The 16204-nt window shown below is 36.3% G+C and overlaps 3 protein-coding genes across 19 annotated transcripts; 1 reads left to right on the forward strand and 2 right to left on the reverse strand.

Moving 5' to 3' along the window:
* Nucleotides 1-647: 647 nt before the first annotated feature.
* LOC122065364 (abscisic stress-ripening protein 2-like) lies at nucleotides 648-1462 on the reverse strand. The gene is made up of 2 exons (XM_042629180.1): nucleotides 1162-1462; nucleotides 648-1035 (listed from the first exon to the last, which is right to left on the reverse strand). The coding sequence occupies exons 1-2, from the start codon at nucleotides 1324-1326 to the stop codon at nucleotides 856-858; spliced, it is 345 nt and encodes a 114-aa protein (XP_042485114.1). The 5' UTR covers nucleotides 1327-1462; the 3' UTR covers nucleotides 648-855.
* Nucleotides 1463-6222: 4760 nt separating this feature from the next.
* On the reverse strand, nucleotides 6223-7038 carry LOC122065365 (abscisic stress-ripening protein 1-like). The gene is made up of 2 exons (XM_042629181.1): nucleotides 6758-7038; nucleotides 6223-6668 (listed from the first exon to the last, which is right to left on the reverse strand). Exons 1-2 carry the CDS (start codon nucleotides 6929-6931, stop codon nucleotides 6528-6530), a joined length of 315 nt encoding a protein of 104 aa, XP_042485115.1. The 5' UTR covers nucleotides 6932-7038; the 3' UTR covers nucleotides 6223-6527.
* A 682-nt stretch (nucleotides 7039-7720) lies between these two features.
* On the forward strand, nucleotides 7721-14204 carry LOC122065358 (kinetochore protein SPC24 homolog). 17 transcript variants are annotated; one of them, XM_042629169.1, is made up of 8 exons: nucleotides 7971-9109; nucleotides 9439-9519; nucleotides 9625-9706; nucleotides 10876-11082; nucleotides 11396-11540; nucleotides 11652-11753; nucleotides 13642-13715; nucleotides 13859-14204. In XM_042629169.1, exons 4-8 carry the CDS (start codon nucleotides 10905-10907, stop codon nucleotides 13963-13965), a joined length of 606 nt encoding a protein of 201 aa, XP_042485103.1. In that variant the 5' UTR covers nucleotides 7971-9109; nucleotides 9439-9519; nucleotides 9625-9706; nucleotides 10876-10904; the 3' UTR covers nucleotides 13966-14204. The 17 variants fall into 17 exon arrangements, with proteins under 17 accessions (XP_042485107.1, XP_042485099.1, XP_042485092.1 ...); XM_042629170.1 differs by having other exon boundaries at nucleotides 9439-9497; XM_042629164.1 differs by having other exon boundaries at nucleotides 7977-9109; nucleotides 9422-9519; nucleotides 10810-11082.
* Nucleotides 14205-16204: the final 2000 nt, after the last annotated feature.

Consider the following 16204-nt stretch of genomic DNA (forward strand, 5'->3'; position numbering starts at 1 on the left):
ATCAAAGCCATAACATTTATGAAACATGAGGTCTAAGAGTACTGAATTTGCCTCTCTTCTCATTCACTTTCACTACTGAATTTGGTTGAGGCAATAGATGCCTTCTTGTTTCCTGATTTTGTGTGGACTCGTTATGGATTTAAAGCAACTTCATTAGTTTCTTGTAAATTGATGGTGAAGCTCCATCTCAATAGGTTTAGAGCATTTTTTTATTTATTTAATTTTGTAATTTTATAAGTGAACAAAAAAAAAAGAAAAAAATAGTAGAACTGATCTAGTTTGGCTTACCAAGGTTTTGAAGATGGCGAGTCAGGGTTAAAAAACCTGGGTTTTCAAGTATGGCTACTACAGCTCAATGGTTAATACAAACAGGATGTGAAGTATATATGCAATTGTTTTGACTACCATCATTATCGCTCTTCTAAATTGTTGGAAAAGAACTTTTTAGGGAAATTTTATGATATTTTAAAGGATGTCGAAAAAAAAATTGGTATTTTACTAAAAACCTATAAGAGTTTGTGAAACCAAGGATGGAGTGGCGATTGTTACAGCCCCGTAAAGGAAAACTTCTCCAAAACTAAATTTCAATCATGCCATTAGTAGGATTGGTAAAAAAGTTTATAATATTTCACATTATACACAAATAAAAAAAAAAAAAGTTGTATATATAACCCAATAAATAAAACAGTAGCTAAGATACATTTATTAATAGGGCCACAAAGAGAGAAACATTAATCAAATTGAAGGGTGAGCCTAAATTTGATTTAACTACAAGGATACATCTCACCCACCCTCATCTCTCACAGAAAAGCAAATAAATTAAGGGGGTGGGGAGAAGAACTAAAGAAATGACTTTCAGAAGAGATGGTGTTTCTTGCCGAAAGATGCTTCTTTTTCCTTCTTAGCATCTTTCTTCTGATGGTGCTCATGGATTGCAAATCCAACACTAGCCACTGCAGCTGTTGCTGCAATCTCCTCTTTGATCTTATGAGTGTGAGCATTCTCTGGGTCTTTCTCGGCCTTATGCTTCTCATGCTGAAAATGTTTAGAAAGTAAAATATGTCAGGTTATAGCTCCAAAATGGATCACAAGGCATGTGACTTTAGTACATAACAGTGGATGAGCTATTTGAAGTAATTAGGACAATGGTTAAAGACTTACCCGAGCAACAGTAACAGCAGCTACAGTACCTAGCTTGGCGACATGTTCTAAGTGTTTGTGGTGTTTCACTTGTTTCTCATAGTCTTGTTTGGTCATTTCTCCGGCTGGTTTTTCCTCCTTGTGGTGGTGAAAGTGGTGGCTGTGGTGGTGCTTCTCCTCAGACATGGTAATGAGAGATAAGAAAGGTGATTAAAGAAACAACAAAGCAGAAATTAATCTGGTTGTAAGGACTAAGGAATGTTACTAAAGTGGTTGTAGGCTGATTGGTGAAGAGACTATGGAAGGTAACCTCTCTTTTATAAGCTTTCAAAGAGAGAGAAAGCCAAGCAACAGCATCTGGGCTTTTGTGAGGGAGGCGGCACATTCGATGAAGGAACGCAGCCATAACGCGTTAGAGGTCAGGGAACGTTCTCCTTCTCATTAAAGAATTCTGGAAAATTTTCACACACGTTCTTGCATGTATCTTCCAAATTACTCGGCCGAGTCAAGTGATCAGTTTTTTTAATTGGTTGATGAGGCCGACCGGGCTTGAACATTAAAAGGAAGAAGTTATTTATTTATTATTTATTATTATTTTTAATTTTATTTCTCTCCCCAAATTAGGGATTAAAAAGGGATCTGATTGATTTGAGCTAAGCCAGATTGGACCGATCTTTGTACAGAAACTGCCCTAATGATTCTAGAAGCCGTTTCTGTGACAATTGTTAGACACTTAGACATTATTATTGTCAAAAGGTTTGTTATTTTTTTAAGGGAGAGGGATAGGTATGCCGCCAATATCAAGTATGCTAGCAGATAGCACCAATAACAACAAATGATGAAGTATCATTCAGGAAGGATATGAGGGTCATTTCAGAAAAAGGAAAAAGAGAGATAGACACAATGGGTGCTAGCATACTTGATATCGGCGGCATACCCAACCTTTTCCCTTTTTTTAAATATCAATATATCACAAAGCATGTATTTTATCATGTGAAAAAATAAAAATATCTATTATAATTGACAATATATATATATATATATATATATTAAATTTTAAAGTCTAATCCAATCAGATGCCCCTTGAATAGGCATGCATCGCATGTATGAACGTGTATTAACACTCTAAAAAATATATGTATTTTCACATTTCTGTATTATTATGATATATTAAACTAATGAAAATAAGTAAATAACTTGATCGTGGCTAAAGGAAAACTCAACCATATATAAATATTGTCTTCTAAGACTTTAGTGCTTAGAAAATTTTCTCCAAGGGAAGTGTGGAAGAATCAATCCATGGCACAGGCCTGGTGCATACAGCTTTCAAACCGATTGAACAATTAGAGTGAAACCTTTAACATCTTACCAATTTAGGCATAAGAATGCATTTTATAGGCAAATCCTTCACTAATAGTTTTGTTTTAGATAAAGGTTATACCAGGTCAAGTCCTCCACTTGGTAGTTGGCACGTGTTTTCAGTTATTGTAACTAGAGTCATAAGCTTCATTACCTTCTAGAGGAATTAGTCCTATCTGGAAAAATTCAATGAACAAAAGACCAACATGTAATCAACCTAACCTAATACTTAACGAGAAAGTTATCTTGCACCACATGGTATGGAAGATTCGTCATACCATCTTAGGATTGTTAAGTCCCTATGGGTTGGGTTTTAGTCTATTTTTCAAAATATTTTCTCTTGCTGATCTAAAGTCCTGCAGTCAAAAGATTCTTTTTTACCATGACTTAAGGAAAACTCGGTCTATACTATAATATTTTCCCTTTTAGATTATTTCCATGATATATATCTTCTCATTCCTTGAAGAGTATGCTAGTTGTGCCACTTGGAGATGTAAGGTGGCAATGTCAACGGTTGGATAAAAACAGCATAAGTGGATTAGATATGAGTCACGATTCAGAGATTTGCAAAGGAGAAAACAAATCCCAATTGATAGGTTGGGAACCTCAGTTAACACCTGCCACTATTGTGGGATGGAATTTTATGTTTCTATATGTGAAATTTATAATTAAATGAAGAAAATGGTTAACCAAATTTGGCTTGTTTTAAAGGTCAAATACTTGAATTAAAACAAGACTTTGAGGAAAAATAAAAAAATGAAAGGGGCAGTGCATCAAGCAGGTGGAGGTAAAGGTGTCAATTGGGATGGTTCCTAATTTGAAGGGTCAATCCCAAATGTCAAACTAACTCATTTATTTAACGGTTACAAAATTGGGACTTATCTAATTTATGTAACCTCACTCTGTACTTCAAAGGAGAGTTTGTTTCCAAGTTTTAAACCTATGGCCAACATGTCACAATAATGCAACTTAATCATTGTATCATCGGTTAGCCCACATTTTAGTTAAGTGATTGTAATGATTAAGGGTTGAAATCGTCTGTAATTCCGATCTCGTACAATTCCGTGCAATACCACCTTCAGGGAATGACACGTGTATTGATACCAATACAATGGTCCAGATCTGGTACAACTAATAAAACATTAAATCAGTGAAGAGACATTTAAATCAGATCTAGACCATTGCATTGGTATCAATACACGTGTCACCCCCTGAAGATGGTATTTCACGAAATTGTACGAGATCGGAATTACAGATGATTTTTTTCCAATGATTAATAATTAGGAGAGAATTTATTTAAAGGAATATTATGATCTTTACAGTACATCAATTGAATATCAATCTTTTAATTTAAAACAAATCAAAGGACGAAGTTTTCCTTCAGCCACAGTGAATGGAAATTCATTAAAATCAATGCGGAAGCAAATGCATGCAAGGGGTTTTGGGAGAATGTGGTGAACGCTCTAGCCCGGTAAAGGAAAACTTTCTCAAAAACTGAATTTCAATCATGCCACCAATACAATTGATAAAAAAGAGTTTGAAACAAATATTTCACATTATACATAAATAAATAAAACAGTAGCTAAGATACACAAAGAGAACCATCAATCAAACTGAAGGGTGAGCCAAGCCTCAATTTGATTTAACTACTAGTATACATCTCACCCACCCTCATATCTTACAGGGCAAAAAAAATGACTTTGATTCAGGTCAAGGTCCTCGGAATGGTAGTTGGCACATGTGTTCAGTTATTGTAACTGACTCATAAGCTTCATCATTATCTTCTAGAGGAATTTGTCTTATCAGGAAATAATTTCAATGAACAAAAGACCAAGAATTTAAAGGCAACATGTAATCAGCCTAACCTAATACTTAACAAGAAAGTTATCTTGCACCACATGGCATGGGAAGGTTTGCCATACCATCTTAGGATTCGCAAATCCTTATACTCTGGGTTTCAGTATATTTCTTTCTTTGCAGTCAAGAGATTTCCTTTTATCATGACTTAAGGAAAACTCATCTATACATTAATATTTTTTCTTTTGAATTATGTCTATGAAATATATCTATATATATATATATATATGTATGTATCTTTTTGTTCCTTGAAGGGTAGATATGAGTCACAATTCAGAGATTTGAAAGGGAGAAAACAAATCCCAATTGATAGGTTGGAACCTCAGTACGTTTAATTACCTGCCCTTCTATGATAGGATAGAATTTCTATGTTCTCATATGTGAAATTTATAATTAAATTAAAAAAGTGGTTAACCAAATTTGGCTTGTTCTAAAGGTCAATACTTGGATTAACACAAAGCTTTTGAGGAAAAAAAAATTAAAGGGGCGGTGCATTAAGCAAGTGCAGGTAAAGGTGTCAATCGGGATGGTTCCTAATTGAGGCAGATCGCAAGTGTCAATCCCTATGGCCTAAACTAACCCATTTATTTAACTGTTACAAAACTGGGACTTATCTAATTTATTAATAGGAGGATCCAATTCCAGTTGCGACAAAAATAATGTTTAAAATTTCAAAATATGACACAAAAATAGTTGAATATATATTCCAAAGCGTACAAATACAAATATTTAAATATAAAATATATTCATATGTGGTATTGTTCCTCCACCCGCAACCGAGGCCTCGGAGTTGTGCCAGTCCTCAAATAGAATCAAACTCATCCAAGAGTCGAGACGGGTTCATCTTGAAGTCCCTCTTGGTGTTGTAGTGGTTATTCATCAAGCAAAGCCGCTTGAATCGGAGAGGTCTCTTGAGTGATTGTAACTCTATTCTCCATTGTTAGTGAAGTAGTTCTTATCTTATCGTGGACATTGACAATCTTATTGAATCACGTAAAACTTTTTAGTTGCATACCTTCGTAATTGTTTTCTTTTTATTATATGTTTGTTTTCTTACATTGCAATTAGGTTACAATTCAGGTCCCTACCCTGCAATTATGCAGAGACATCGAAAGTGGTAGGCATGAGCACAACTGAAAAAATGGAAGGTTTTTTTTTTTTGGATATAAAAGATATCACAATCATAACATTTATGAAACATGAGATACTTCAAACTTAAAATTTATGATACATGAGATGCCCTAAACATGATAAATCAAATGTGAGGTACCCTACATGTAGTTTCTATAAACTCTAGGTATGCTAAGTGTAATTTATCCGCCTTTTCCGAAATTTCCCTTTCCTCATTCATAGACCACCATTTTGGTATACCATACCTATATCATAATAGTCTTTAGACGATTCAAAAACCCTAGACCTGTTGGCCCTCTCTCTCTCTCTCTCTATTGCAACTTTGCAAGGTCTAGGAGGGGAAAAAGTATGCAGCCTTACCCCTTGCTTCAGAACATAAATTGTTTCCAAGTTTTGAACCTATGTCCAACATGTTGCAACAATGCAACTTAACCATTTCGCCACATGTTCCTCACATTTTAGTTAAGTGATTGTAATGATTAATAATTGGGAGGGAATTTATTCAAAGGAATATTATGATCTTTATAGTGCATCAACTGAATATCAATCTTTCAACTTAAAACAAATCGAAGGACTGAATTTTCCTTCAGCCACGATGAATGGGAATCCATTAAAATCAAAGCGGATTCAGATACATGCAAGGGGTTTTGTGAGGATGTGGTGAATGTTTCAGACCCATGGAGAAAAACTTTCTCAAAAACTGAATATATATATCAATCATGCCACCAATACAACTGATAAAAAAGTTTGAAACAAATATTTCACATTATACACAAATAAAAAATACATATATACATAAATAAATAAATAAAACAGAAGCTAAGACACGCAAAGAGAACCATCAATCAAATTGAAGGGTGAGCCAAGCCTCAATTTGATTTAACTACTAGCATATATACATCTCACCCAACTTCAAATCTTACAGAGAAAAAAAAAATTAAAAATTTAGGGGTGGACTGTGGAGAGAAGAACTAGAGAAATAATGAGTTTCACAGCAGGTGGTGGTGATGGTGGTGTTTCTTCCCGTGAGCCGAGTCTTTTTATTTTTTAGCTTCTTTCAACTGATGGTGCTCATGGATGGCAAATCCAGCACTAGCCACTGCAGCTGTTGCTGCAATCTCCTCTTTAATTCTGTGGCTGCGAGCATGCTCTGGGTCTTTCTTCACCATATGTTTCTCATGCTGAAATAATGTTTATTATTAGCTCTGAAATGTATCAGCAGAAGTGCATAGATGAGCAAATTGAAGTAAAGAAATAAGTTAAAACTTACCAGAGCAACAGACCCGGCAGCTATAGCACCTACCATGCCGACTTGTTCTAAGTGCTTGTGGTGTTTCACTTGTTTCTCATAGTCTTTCTTTGTCATTTCTTTTGTGGGCTTTTCATCTTTGTGGTGGTGTAAGTGGCGGTTGTGGTGGTGGTGGTGGTGGTGCTTCTCAGGCATGGTGGCCGGAGGGGAGAGAAAGTTGTGATTAACGAAATGAAAAAGAACAAACTTGCAGCTACGTTGTAAGAACTAAGGAACGATATGATGAAGGTGGTCGTTGGTTGATGGTTGAGTAGATTATGGAAGGTATCCTTTTATAAAGGGAAGAAAGCAGCCATGACGCGTAAGAGGTCAGGGTTAGGTTCTCCATCTGATGAAGGAACTTAGAAAAAGTCCACAGGTCGATTACGAAATTGCCATTTGCTGTTTCATCGAAATTACTGGGCTGATCAGCTTTTTACCGACTTCGGCTGAGTCGGCTGACAGGGTTTGAACACTTGAAAAAAAAAAAAAAAGTTTATAAGAATGCTTTCCCCCAATGGCTATTTAGAAAATCCTTGGAAGGCTATTGATTGATTAACTACCTCATGTTGATTAGCATTAATATTAAACTTTATCACGCTATTGGATCTTGATGATGAAGCTGCTGAGGTGGGGTGGGCACCAGATTATTTGGGCGCAACGCCACGTTGCGTTATCTGCTTCTGCCATTTTGTCAACACACGCCCTAATGGTGAAGGCATCTTCAGCATATGTGATGGGGTTGTGCAATGTTTTCTAATGGTTAGCTTTCTGTTTTTCTATTTTTCATTTAGTTCATGGAAGATAGAAATTTTAAGAAAAATCCCATAAAGTGCCATAGATATCTGCTCACTTGACATCTGTTCCTAACAGATCGGACGGCCCTTTCTGCTCTTCGAAAAACCCACCCACGAGATTATTTTGAAACCCATACCGTTCCCTCGTCTCTTTCCTCTCACAAAATTCAAAACAGAGGTTTGCTCTTGGCGGGAGAAGAAATTCAAGAGGAGATCGTCACTCTTCATCCTCACTGTTGCCGGCCGCCAGAAGTCGTGGTTGATCGCTGCTGCCTCTTCCTCGCTTTTCTCCTCTTATCTCCCAAAACACACAGAACAGAGGGGGGGATTTCTTCATTTTCTCTCCAAAGAGGTATAAATCCACAAACCCTTGTTTTTTGGAATTTCTTCATTTTCTCTCCAAATCTTCTCTGCTAATGTTCATTACAAGATCTTATAGTAAGCAGCTACTGCCTGCCATTGGTGCATTATATATTGTCAAGCTAGTGCATCACTTTCCAAATCCGCATCTAATAACGAGAGAGAGAGAGAGAGTGTGTGTGTGTGTGGAGGAGGAGATGGTGACGGACACTCTGATACAAGTCTTGTTTCTCTTGCTAAGTCTAGGGATGTTCCTAGCGATACACAACTTCCCCAGAAAAGCCCTAACAAAGCGGCACTAAGGGGCTGAGCCTGAGAGAACGTCCAAGCGAAGCCGCACTTCGTCCAAGGGGTTCAGCTGCTCCCGTGCTCGATCCTTCGCAACAAAAATACCTGCGTCTCCCTCGCCAAGGACGCCATCGACCAGGCTGACAAGGCTCTCCTGCTCGACCCGAGAGACGCCGCCGCTCACATCCCTAGCGCTCGATTTGCAGGGTCTCTAGTCCTCCGCCCTCAGGTCCCTCAACGTCGCTCTCTACCCGCCCGCCGTCAGGATTATCTCCGATCGCGAGCTAGGGTACGCCTATATAAGCGTGCCGAGTTGCAAACAGCAGTCAACTGCCGGCATCGGGTTGACTCGGCGCTATCGGATCTGTTGGAAGCGGTGAAGCTTAACCCTAACAATTCCAAGGCGTTCTGTCTCTTGGGGCACTGCTACGAGAAGAAGGAGATAAGAGTTCAGGCCAAGTAGGCGTCCGAGGAGGCCATTAGGATCCAGCCCAGTTCTTCCGCCGCCTCGCAAGGCGATCTCCTCTTGAATTTCTTCTCCCGCCAAGATCAAACCTCTGAGAGTCGGGTATGGATTTTAGAAGAATCTCATGGGTGGTTTTTTTCAGAAAAAAAAAAAAAAAGAGCCGTTGGATCTATTTGGGACACGTGTCAGCGGCAGATATCCATGGAGCAGTTGGATTTCTGTGGCGCAGGAACCACGCTGCTTGTCAGGACCTTCTCCCGCTTGAAAAATCAAAGGGAAGAACCCCTTTTACGGTTTTAGGGGAGTCTTCAACCCTTCTTCGTTATTAGCAGCAGGGACTCAGGGTCGAGGACTCGAGGGCGATCGAGAGAGACGAGGAGTCAACGACCGGCCACCGCTACAACTTACAATCCGGCGATTCAGGTAACGCCCTGCTACTCCATCCGCTGTTTCTCTCTCTTCCCCCAACCTAGTTCTTTGACTTCCTCTGCCCCGATCCTCTTTGCTGCGTTTGTCTTTTTTTTTTCTACTTCTTCCCGATGCGTACCACCCTGAAATCCATCTCACATATCCTCCCTGAAACCCTCTCCATTTCCTCCCCGATGCCCTCTCTATGTTTCTCCATCTCCTCCGTGAAACCATCTCTCTGCTTCTCTCCCTCCCTTTCCCATCTCCTCACTGAAACTCTCTCTGTCAAGAACAATCAACGGCATTTCCTCCCTGATGCTTGTACAGCTTCTCTGTTTGTACAGTTTTTGCTGTGGTGTTTGCTGTGTTGCCCTCGCTTTCCTGTAGCACCAACACATATGAGGTTAGAGCTAAGAAATTTACAGGTTGTCCTCTCTAGTCTGTAGCACCTTCTCTGTTGTATAAAAAAGCTAGAGTAGATCTCTTCATTGCAAGGTTTCACTGAAGAATGTATGGCATTTCTTTTCCAGCTATTTTCTCTACTGTTACTCAAAAAACCTCCATCATAATGTTTCTTTCTATTTTGGAGGAACTCATTTTGGCATCATGGAGGTAATAATAGTATACTACATATTTACATATATGTTTACATGCTTCAGAATTATGCTTCTTAATTACGTGTTATTATGCTCTTAGTTTATTACCTTTTTTTTTTCTTCTTCTTTTTAATTGAAGACGCTTTTTTACATCCTATACTTTGTTCATTATTTGTTGATTTTCTCATTTCAGGTCATTACTAGCAATTTTGCATAATTATATCATATTGGATTAATATGGCCTTCATGTTAATCCTTGATGTGGCTTATAGTGTTGATGCAGCATATAAGCATAATCATGTCATTATTGTAATAGATATATTTATAAAATAAATAAATTCGAACTCATTATATATATATATATATATATATAAGGTGCCTTGTGCCCTAAACGCTTAGGCGGCCCTCCAACGCCTTGGGACACCTAAGTACCATGACAATTATGTTAGATTTTAATAAGATGGTTGTGAAGTCAAGACTTTTTAAAATTCTAACATGCATATGGCACATTCGACCTACTTCCCCCAAGAAGAGATTTTTCTATTTTACTTTTTCTTTTTCTTTTTTCTGGATTGGTTTGAAAATGTTGCATATGTTGAAATTTTGGTAGCAGCTACCAGTGAGCTCTCTGGAGGGTTTTGCTTGCATGCTGCTTTAGCTAGATAAATCAAGGATATTGTTGATACAGTGTTTATATAGAGTTTTGAAGTAGAAATTGTCCTGTAGGGCATGGTGTGGTGGTAATGGAGTACTTACGAGCCTAACATAAGAGCTTGGGTTGCTTCTTGTGAGAACTTTTCATGGCATGGATTTTTTAAGATGTAAGCTTACCATAATGATAAAACTATCACAGATTTACAGAGCTGATCCAAAACCTCAATTCTCCTATATAATTCTAACAATATTGGAGCCATAGGCTCAACTAGGATTCATGTTGCTTTTTTTTTTGTTGAAATTGAAATATGGGGTTATGACCACAATTACCAGGAATTTTAATACCTATCAAAGTTGATCAATCTGCTCTGAATTTTGTCTCGAGAACTGGATTTATACAAGTTCTATCAACTTTAATTTTCAAGGATGATGCATATTAACTCTTCATAAATTCTTGGATTTCAGAGCTTGCTTTAATATTTGTTGGGACTCAGAAGCTTTTTCTTGGTTTGTTGGTGTGGTACTACTAAGGGAGAAAGAGGTGAACTCCGGTGCTTTCAATGGGTGATTTCCCTCTCAAACTTGATGTTGACAAGGTAATTTCATATGGTGATGACCTCATATTATGCCTCAAAAACAAAAGAGACCTAGATACTTTGAAGCAATCTCTAGATGGAATCAAGATGCTTCAATCATCTTGTGAGACAGATTTCTCTGAGATTAAGAACTTACTGGAAGGTTTGTCCCTTTACTTTGCATTCTTTGTTTCCCATCAATTTGATTTTCTTTCTTTTTATATTGTTTTTAGACTCTCAACCAAATTCCTTTTGGAATTATGCAAGTTAAAATATTTTTAAACAATGTCATAATGGTCCTTTAATCTCCCAAACAGTATTGGTTGGCTAGATCCAATCAGGTCACTTCCTATGATTCTGCTACTACTGTTTTAAATCAGTTTAATTATCTTCTGATTCAAATTTCACTTGGAAGCTGGTAGACATGAATAGTGTTTTTGTACTAGGCCCTCTGCTTAACAAGTTCTTTTATGCAGCAGAGTACCAGACAAGGATAACTGAGTGCAAGAAAAAGATAGATAATGCAAAATCTGGAGTTATTGCGGATGCAGATATTGACTCTCTTCAGAAAGACTTGCTAGAGGAACTTAATAAGGAGAATAAACTTCAGGAGGAGCTTAGATCAGTATTTGACTAGCTTTATTTTTATTTTATCTTTTTTCGGTTAAATCTAAGATTCATGATTAGAAACACTGAAGCTATTGATTACTGATTCTCGCTTTATATAAACACAATTGTCAGTGATGAGATGAGTAATCTGGAACATCAGAGGGTTTCAATTGAAGGACGAAAGCAAATACTGAAGAAGAGAGAGAGAGAAGAATTAAGGGCACAGTGAGTACCTGAAAAATAAGTTAATTATATGCTTTTTTATTTGCTATCCTTTAATTGCAACAATCTTCTATTGGAAATATAGAATTTGTTTTCTTTTTTCAAAATGTGTACAAAATCTACCTGTCCTAGCGAACTATTGTTTCAGTGTAATAAAGTGCTCCTTCCATCCCACAATGGAAGATTAATCCCAAATTTTTAAGTGTGGCTAAAGCATTGAATTCCCGATTAATTCCAATATTTCACTCCTTATTTTCAATGTAGAGATTCTTTTCCCACTTACTTTCCAGAACTTGAAACTTTAGAGGGAGTCTCGTGCACTGGGTACACCCTTTTTTATGTCAGGAGATCAATCAATTTGACTTGGCCCAAGGGAGCTCTACAAAATAAAGCTCCCCTGCCAGTGTTTTCTCTCTGTAATTTATTTATTTTTCCTCAATACTTTAACTTCTTTTTTTTATAATAAATATTTATTTTAATAATGACGGCATGATCCAGATCGCTAACCCACTCATATCAGCTGGCCATCGTGTAAATTGATACTTGGAGTTCTAAAATCTGCTCATTTGTGATACAGTTTGAATTTAGCTCCTATTTTTTTCCCCCCTTCCACCTATTTAATGTAGTATTGCATACAATTTCTTTGAAAGCTCAAATATCAAATGGGCTAAAAACAGTCCATGCAATAATGTTCATTTCAATAACTGAGGCCCTTCGTAAATTCTGTATTTTTTTCTGGCATGACAATCAGAATGTCTCCATTTATATCAAATGGTCACAGTCCATGCAATAATGTCCATTTCGATAACTTAGGCTCTTGTTGCTCCCCCTTTGTAAATTCTGTATTTTTTTCTGGCCTGTGTCCATTTACCAAGGTTCTCTGTTGGGTAGCTGTTTCTATTTAGTCCTTTTGATTTCATCAGTTATTGTCGTTGTTTCACAACTCTAAATAATCGGTAACCCTAATTTTGAATAATTGTGGACTCATCATTTGATTCTAATGTGTGAAATTTTGAGCACTGTTATGGAAAAAGATCTGAGGCAAAATGTTACAAACAAAAGGGAAAAAATAGGAGAATAATCATACTGGCTTATAGAAGAAAAAATCTTTTTGACTGCAACAAAAGTTGACCCCCCAGTGAGTCATCATAAATCTAATATCTTCTCCTATTCAAATTTAGTACTCACTGAACCTAATGAATCTCCTGTAACGTTTCCAAATAACATCTTTGAGTCAGAAGTAACAATGGTTCTGGGAGTGTAAATTGCTAAATTTAAGTGCATCTGCCATGATTGAAAAACATTGATCAGGCATGATATCTTCTTGATTGTCTTGACATGTATTGAATTGTCATTTTCTTTTAATTTGAATTAAAGTGTAGTCAAATCTTGTACCGAACAAGATCAACCAACCTTAATTCTTATTATAGTTCTTATTATTGTGTTCATATGTTCAGTACTCTGTGTTGTCAAACTTGCCCTCTATTGATTGAGGGGAAAAACAAACTTCACCATTTATGTTAAATGCTATAGTACTTGGAGAACTTGAAAAGACAATTTGCAATTGGTTTAAAAAGTCAAACTGTGAAAGCTAATGTACTTGAGCTTTGTGGTCACATAATGGACTCTTGCATTCAGGAAGTTTTTCTGCTACCCTGCCTTGCGATCATTCTGATAATTACCCATTACAGTGAACGATGTTTTGTTTGCACCAACAAAAGCCAGTTGATTGAACTATGCTTTTGTTGTTTTGATCTTACTGTTTTCTGATTGTTTCCTGTGTTAGCCTTTCCTTAGAATGCATTTTTGAGCCATTATCTCACTTTTCTGTTTAGTGAGAGAAAGTCGGACAGTATTGGGGATGCTAAAATAATTTACTTTGATTACACAGGATGGAGCTTTCTATGTATGCTTCAGTGACAAAGATCATCCCAGATCTGGCTGACCAAAATCAAATTTCTGGCCGTATCCTTCTCTCTGAGCAGCTAATGTGGTGCCTTAAAATAAGCTAATCTACACACTAGCTTCTTGTTGTTTTGTTTATCTGTGATTCAGATGAGCTTGTGTTACTATCTGGCAATTGTGTTATCCTTGAAACCGAGCTACAGATATCGTGGATAGGGACAAAAGGATGGTTAAGCAGTTCAAATTTGAACCATCGAAGGTATCGCCCTTCGAGATGTGCAACGACCTTTGGAAAATGATTAATCTGTGAGAGGTGGTCCACTCCATCCTCTTATAACGATACATGTAATGCAGTAGCATTTTATTTATATATATATTAATCCTTTATGTTCTGTTTCATCATGTAAATACTCCAGAGATAATGTTCTTGTTTGTTTTCCTTTTTTTTTTTCTTTTCTTTCTCATAGTGAATGTTGTTATTGTTTGCATTCCTGTTCTCTAGGAATACTGTTCTATAATTTAAAAGGTTGAATTGCTATTTCCATTGCATGTTCATGAGCCTAATGTTTCTGACACCTTTGATGCAGATTATGGCCTTAATCAGAGTGGGTATTCTTATTAATAAAAAAATCATTAAATCCCTAAACTGTGTCAAAGGTATCAAGTGTGTTAATGCATAAAACTGAAAAAGGGTTTTTAACTTTTGTACTCTTTTTTTTCTTTTTCTCTCGACTAATTGGAATAGAATTTTCTGTAAGGTCTACATTTCTTCTATGAAAGTTCAGTTTTAAAGTCGTTGATGTATATGAAAGCACATAGACAGATCCATGCCTGCATTTACCTCTGTAGGAAGATGGATGTAGCTCTACACAGTATTCTTCAAAGGCGACTTGGGCATGGTTTTTTTCATTTTTTGTGATGTGGCAGTTCTGATGGGCCCAATTTTTACCGCAATGTAGGGTCACCCTTACCTGCTCATGTGTCAATTTTGGACCTAAGTAGACCCTTTCCATCTACCAAGTGGAGAAGGATAAAGAATCATTGAAATTTTGCTCTTCTATCCTTCTGAATTGTGCATATTTATTTTTGAACTAAGTTTTTGTTCACTCATAGTTATTAAATTCGGATGCGGGAATTATTTGGATTAATGTATTTCATTAATTCAACGATTTGGTCAAAATATCGGTCAAAAAAATGGAGATAATAAAATTCGGTTTGGATTTGGATTCGGGAATTATTTGTTTACAAAAGTAAAAAAGCGGACAAAAAACTCGGATGTTATTTTTAATATTTGCAATACTTGTTTCACATTATCTGTCACTTATCATATGTATATAACATACAAATGATATAAAAATTAAAATTTTAAATTATTATCTATCACTTATCATATGTACATAACATACAAATGATATAAAAATTAAAATTTTAAATTTGAAAGATAAAAAATATTATATTTAGCTCTTTTTTTTTTCTAAACTCATTTCCTATTACTCAAATAATTGAAATAGAGAAAGAGAGACTGAGAGGGGGGTTGAACACAAAATCAATTCGATCTACGTCACCCACCATGCATGTTTACCTTAAAGACTAGAGAGAAAGAATAACGACGGTAAAACTTAGTCAAACCAAAATGGGTTGAGAGTTTTTTTTTTTTTTTTTTTTTTTTTTTTTGAAGTGTGAGAGATTACCTTAGGAAAGATAAACATGATCAATTTCTATTAAAAAAAGAGAAGAAAAATAACATTAGAATAATACATGCATAATAACTACACTATTTTCTAAAGGCTTATTGACTTATTCAAGATTTTTTTTTTTTTTTACATGGGATAAAATTAGGTTATAATTCAGATAAAATTCGATTCGGCCGAATAATTATCCGTGAATCTTCAAAAAGTTTATAAAATTCGAGAATTTTTTATTTGATTTGGATTCGAACAGAATTATTAGTAAAATTTGATAAAATTCTATTCAACAGAATTATTCACGAATAATTCAGAGAAGACGGAGATGTGGCCTTCGATTAGTGTCCATAGTGCATCTCAAGGGGTATGTTCAACCATTCATAAATAGGGGGAGGGGTAGAGAAGTACAGCCCTTTCCATGCCTGTTTCATCATCAAAACAGAAACAGCTCCATTATCCCCACGCTTCCCAGATAAATAAAAGGCTACATAATGTCCCATACTAAAGCTACAGTTTAATTCTGGGCAGAAATTAATTTACCCTGCTAGAAAAAATGGCCCTGAATAATTGAAATATTATAGGATCAAAATAAGATAGGCATAACGAGCATAACGAAACACAAATTTTTTAAAACTTTTTTGGTAAATACAACACAATTTTACAACCTTATAACGGGGATATTTTCTTTCTCAGACAGCGCAGACAGATACAGAAAGGATTCGATCACTCCTGGTGTGAACTACTGAGCTATTGACCCCACCCTTCAAATTTGTATAACCCTCCCAAGATCCAGAGAAACAGGGTTATCAGACTAGGTTTACATTACGGCCAAAGCAAACACTAAACTTATTTGAACAGAACATC

The sequence above is a fragment of the Macadamia integrifolia genome, unplaced genomic scaffold, assembly GCF_013358625.1.
Source record: "Macadamia integrifolia cultivar HAES 741 unplaced genomic scaffold, SCU_Mint_v3 scaffold1985, whole genome shotgun sequence".
Lineage (NCBI taxonomy): Eukaryota > Viridiplantae > Streptophyta > Magnoliopsida > Proteales > Proteaceae > Macadamia > Macadamia integrifolia.